Here is a 5,866-nt window from a genome sequence, read left to right on the forward strand (position 1 = left end):
CCCAGCCAGCACCAAACACCTGGCCCCACTCTGCTGTGGCCAGGCCAACACCCACAGCTTGGATTTGTGACATCTACAGCTGCCAAAATTGAGCTCTGTGCACTGGTTAGAAGCTGTAACTAAAACCCAGCCTCTTAATTACCTCCTAGGGCTGGTTAAGTGTTTTCTCCTCCCCATTTTGCTGCTCCGCAATGAGAAGGGTGAGCCAGGGGAGGAAGAGGGACTGGGGAGGAAAACAGGGAGGCAAGACCCAGAGAGAAATGTGGGAGAGAAGGAGAACAGGTTTGGAAAGCCAGAGAGTGGATGAGGGGTCAGCAAAGGGAAAGAGGGAGGTGAGGGGTTGGTGTGAGGGCAGGAGGACACAGGGTCGGCCTGGGCAGGGATGAGGAATCCAGGATTCAGCCCCTGGCAGGGGGATATGGATCATTTCTCACCAGACCTGGCTAACCAGGGTGGTCCCACACACCTGGAGGTGCCAGTGTGATGCCCATCTCCAAGAAGGGCTGGAAGGAGGATCCAGGGAACTCCAGGCCTGTCATCCTGATCACCCTGAGTGTGATCACACGGCACACACGGGACAAACAGGGCTCAGGCCCAGCCAGCCTGGCTTTGTGACAGGTCCTGCCTGACCAACCTGATCTCCTCCTATGGATCAGGGAAAGGCTGTGGATGCAGCTGCCAGGACTTCAAAGAAGGCCCTGACACCATTTCCCATGGCATTCTCCTGGAGAAACTGGCTGCTCATGGCCTGGACAGGTGTGCTCTCACCGGGATAAACCTGGCTGATGGCCCAGGGAATGGAGTCCCATCCAGCTGGGAATGGGCTCCAGTGGGGTCACACAGGGATCAGAGCTGGGACCAGCCCTGTTTAACACCTTCATTGATGATCTGGACGAGGGGGTCGAGGGCACCTCAGTCAGGTGGTGGATGACACCAGGGTGGGTGGGATGTGGGTCTGCTGGAGGGCAGGAAGGGCCTGCAGAGGGGTCTGGCCAGGCTGGATCCATGGGCTGAGGTCACTGGTGTGAGGGACAACCAGGCCAAGTGCCAGGTCCTGCCCCTGGGTCACCACAACCCCATGGAATGCTCCAGGCTGGGGACAGAGGAGCTGGAAAGCTGGAAAAGGCCTGGGAATAATTTCTTCCCAGAAAGGGCTGCCCAGCCCTGGCACAGCTGCCCAGGGCAGGGGTGGAGTCCCCATCCCCGCAGGGATTTGAAAGCCCTGTGGATGTGGCACTTGGGGACACAGGTCAGGGGTGACCTGGGCTGGACTCAGTGGTCTCAGAGCTTTTCCAACCCAAACAACTCCGTGTTTTCTGCAGACACACTCCAGCACTGAGCTTCTCCCACAATAAAAGAAAGCTTCCTGAGGTGTCAAACGTCCCTTTTAAAGCCACAGTCACTGAGCAGCCCCCACAGTGCCCCTGAAATCAGCTGCCCAGGTTTGTGTGACACAGACTGAAAACAAGAGGGCACCAAAAGCACTTCTCAGCCCCGAGGGGGTGAATGGGGCCCATCACTCACCTGGACACCAGCAAGTTTTTAACAAAGCCACTGCAGAATCTAAAGGCCTCAGTTCCAAGCTTACATTCAACTCATTGCTGAGTCTCTTCCTGTGCTGCCTTATCCCCCTCCTGTTCCCACCACGCTGCACTTTTCCACAAACAGGATGGTTTCCCATTTTTCACGCTGGGAAATCCAAATCCCAACAACATCCCATGTTTGCTCTGCTGCCTTCCCCAGCCCTCAGTGCTGCCCTGGGCAGTGCCTGCCAGCCCAAATCTGCCGTGCCCAGCTCTGCAGGGCCACCCCCATGCCTCCCAGGAAAACCCAAACACCTATTCCATTTGGGAGCAGCATCACAAAGGCAAGAACTACCAGTTGTGCCGCCCTCTTAAACGCCTCAGAGCTCCTGGAGGATGAACTCTTGGGCACCCAGGCACTTCGTGCTCCCCCAGCAGCTTCTTCTGCTTCACTTGACCTTGCCTGAAACTTCCCAGCCTCCCTGTCCCGGTTCTCCTGTGCCAAGGGCAATAATCAGCTCCACAAACATTCCCAGCAGAAGGTGCCACGGCACCTGCAGCAGCCAGGGGGAACTCCCAAATACCTCACGACACGGCTTTTGGGGAGTGGAGGTTATACATATACACAATACTTAGAGGATTTACACAGTGACCCTCAGAAAACAGTTACTCTGAGTGCTGACACACTGTGCAGCTCCTCTCCAGCTCGGGGCTTTGGTGCTGGCAGCTGCTCCCAAACCTGCTGCTCCCAGTTCCAGGTGAGCTCCTCCCCTCCCTCCATTCCCCAGCACAGACACAGAGTCTGCCCATGTGCAAAGCTGGTATTTTGGGACACCCTGTGCAGAGTCCCAGCCCCTCCTGGCAGTGCTGAAGGGGCAGCTGGGGGGCACACAGGACACCTGAAGCCCAGCACCAAGCCCTGGGTGAGCGTTCATCCTCTGCCAGGGCCAGACAGAGCCCGAGCTCTGGGGGACCCCTCCCATGCCCAGTGCTCACCACCCCCCCCGGCTGGGGTCTCAGCCCCGTTACCCACCTCATCTATGTTCCTGAGCCACTTGCTGATGTTCTCGAAGCTCTTGGCGTTGGTGATGTCGTACACCAGCATGATGCCCATGGCTCCTCTGTAGTAGGAGGTGGTGATGGTGTGGAACCGCTCCTGCCCCGCCGTGTCCCTGCGGAAAACGGGCACAGCCACGTCAGGAAAGCAGCCCAGGGCATCCCTCAGTGGGTGTGCTCTGCTGCACCATTCCCAAGGGTCTCCAAGAGCCTGGAACTGCAACCCACAATGACCCAACCCAACTGTGCCACTGCCACGATGGCCCAGCAGCTGCTGAGACAGTCACAGGCATTTCCTGACTCTCAACACAGAGAGGAATTTGCACTTGGATCAGTTTTATAAAGATTCTACTTGATCCCACAGACATATTTTCCTGAAGTGTTCATCCAAGTGTAGGACACTTAAACAGAGAAGTGCTGTAACGTTAAGTGTTGATGTCTGTAAGCTGAAGATTGATCCTGCAGCATTAATGACAGCCTGGACTGTCCCACCTCATCCTGGGATCTTTGACAGGATAGAGGAGGTCTGGTTAAACAAACCTGCACGTCAGTAAATGGAGAACCAGGAGTTAAACTCGTGTTCCACAGTGTCTTTCAGAGGACACGACCCCAACAGATCCAGGTTTAGGGGCAGTTCTCAGTGACACTGTTCAGACATGGAGCTGCCAATTCAATTTGTTCACACACTGGATTTCTGGCCAAGGATCAGCTGGAATTGGGGATTAAATGGAAAGCCTCGAGATGCACAGATGCCACGGAGGAGAGCTCCTGAGGTGCAGGATATGCTCTCTGAATTCTCTCCTCAATGAGTGTTACGGCTCCGGTCTGGCTCCGACCCCGGAGGCTGTTCCAGCACACAGGCAGCTGATCCCTTATCTGCTCCAGGAACTGCCAACACCGAGGGAAGGGCAATGAGCAGAGGAGGAAGACCAGGGGCAGGTCCCAGCTGGAGCACTCCCTGCTCAGGGATGTCCTAACAGGCCGTGCCATGCCGAGGCCTGGATCGCTGGCTGAGGCCTCGGAGGCAAATCCAGTCCATTCCCAGCTCCACAGAACATCCAGGGACACCCACACTACTCCCAAAAGATGCCTCGTGTGCTCTGGAGACCTTCCCCAGCCCTCACTCAGTGGCCAGAGGCCTCAGGTGGCCTCCCCTGCCCCTCCCTGTGTGCTCCTCCAGCCTGGCCCTGTCCCAGCATGTCCAGGGCGCTGCTCCAGCCCCACACAGGGATATTCTCCAGACAGGCCTCTTCCCTCATCCCACTCCCTGCCCTGAGGAGGAGGCAGACTGCTCTGCCATGTGAGGACTGGTGGCACACACTGAGCTCTGACTCTGCCTTTGGCTGCTCTGAATTCCACAGGACTTTTCCAGTGACATTCCTGCAGTCAGCCAGAAGCAATGGAAACCATAACCCACTCCTTGATGTGACTTACACCTCACAACTTCACCTTTCCTGGCTGATCCCAAACCCGAGAACCACAACCCATCCCCTTCTCCCAGCTGTGAACTCTCCCCTGGGAGGGTGGGGAGGCCCTGGCACAGGTTGCCCAGAGAAGCTGTGGCTGCCCCTGGATCCCTGGAAGTGTCCAAGGCCAGGTTGGACGGGGCTTGGAGCAACCTGGGCTGGTGGAAGGTGTCCCTGCCCATGGCAGGGGGTGGAATGAGATGATCTTTCATGTCCCTTCCAACACAAACCATTCTGACTCCATGACTCCAGAAAACACTGCCTGTCACCACACTCAGGACAAACTCCTGCAATCATCTCCACAGATCTCCCCTCACATCCCATTTATTTTCTCTCTCTGTGAGTTCTGTACCCACTTGCCAGCACCTTCCCTCAAGTCATTCCCTCTCACTGGCTCCTATCACGCAGGACAGCATTGGAAAAGCCTTCCCAAGCCCACCAAATGTTTGGGATCTGTGATTCCTCCCTCCCGGAGGATCCAGCAGCCGTCACGGGAACAATTTCCAGTGGGTTTGACACAACTTGGCATTGGCAACACGGAGCTGCTACTCCCTGCTTGTCACATCCTACAACCACCTCGCTGGGTTAACTCCTCCAGTGCTTTTCCTGGCAACTGGAGCTCAGCTGATGGCAGAAAAAAGCTGGGGAGGGAAAAAAGCAAAGAACCCGGAGGAGTGTCTCCCTTTCTTTCTTTTTAAATAAATCCTCCAGCTGCCCTTTCCCCTCCTTAATGGATTCTCCATTCATTATTCAGAGATAACTCCTAATGGATGGGAGATTAGGGCTGGGCTGAGGCAAACAGAGGAAGTGAGTTATGGCTCTCCCAGTGCCCAGGAGTGCTGGATCCACCCTGAGCAAACGGCAGGAGACAGTCAGAGCCCGTGGGCCCTGTTTGCTGCCCGGGCTCCCCATCCCTTTGTTCAAACCTCGGGGAGGGGGGAACAGAGCTCTGGGTGTGCAATAAATGCTGGATGTGGGCACGGGCACAGGCACAAACTCCAGGCTCACACAAAGGTGGGCAGGGATCACGGAGACAGCCAAGGAAAATGAAGCACGGCAGGAGAGGAGGGAGCTCGGATGGTTGGGCTGCAAAGTGAGCACAAATGAGGTCCCCCGTGGGACTGGGGAGAGGAGGGGCACGAGGAAAGTGAAAAATCTATTTGAATTACTCTCGTACCAACATTAAAATATGCATAGGCTGTATCATATTAGAGGTTTAACCCACAGAGAAAGGAGTTTGTGGGACAGCTTTCCGGCTGACCTGGCAGAGACTAAAGAAACCCTAAAGTGCACTATGATTTATTGATGAAGGGTTTGCACGGCTGCAGCACGAGGAGATCAGATCTGGTGATCTGTGAACATCCTCCCAGCTCATGTTGCTCAAAATGAAGGTCTCCCACGTATTAAACCAGGCAATTCCTGGCAAAATGGTCCCGAGAATTTTACAACTGTCCCACTGTTTCTTCCTGTTGTGTTTGCCAAAGTGTGCAGCAGAACATCGCAGTGGAGACCTGTCCTGCTGACCCAGAACTCTGGGAGCTGCAGTGACCAGGCTGAGGACTTTCCCCTCAAAGGAAAAGTCCCCCTGTCCAGCCCATGGCCTGGACAGTGTGTTCCTGGCTGGGATAATCCTGGGCCCAGGGAGAGGTGGGGAATGGAGTCCCATCCAGCTGGGAATGGGCTCCAGTGGGGTCACACAGGGATCAGAGCTGGGACCAGCCCTGTTTAACATCTTTATTGATGATCTGGATGAGGGGATCGAGGGCACCTCAGTCAGGTCATGGATGACACCAGGGTGGGTGGGATGTGGGTCTGCTGGAG

At 55.7% G+C, this 5,866-nt stretch overlaps 1 protein-coding gene across 1 annotated transcript in view; it reads right to left on the bottom strand.

Annotated features, from left to right (window-relative positions):
* The window catches only part of RAB10 (RAB10, member RAS oncogene family), a 13,811-nt gene that overhangs the window by 3,515 nt on the left and 4,430 nt on the right, over positions 1–5,866 (bottom strand). Inside the window, exon 2 of the mRNA XM_017839246.1 lies at positions 2,557–2,695. Coding sequence (XP_017694735.1) covers positions 2,557–2,695 — 139 coding nt within the window. The remainder of the gene's footprint in view (positions 1–2,556; positions 2,696–5,866) is intronic.

This window comes from Lepidothrix coronata, unplaced genomic scaffold, assembly GCF_001604755.1.
Source record: "Lepidothrix coronata isolate B3197 unplaced genomic scaffold, Lepidothrix_coronata-1.0 Scaffold391, whole genome shotgun sequence".
NCBI lineage: Eukaryota > Metazoa > Chordata > Aves > Passeriformes > Pipridae > Lepidothrix > Lepidothrix coronata.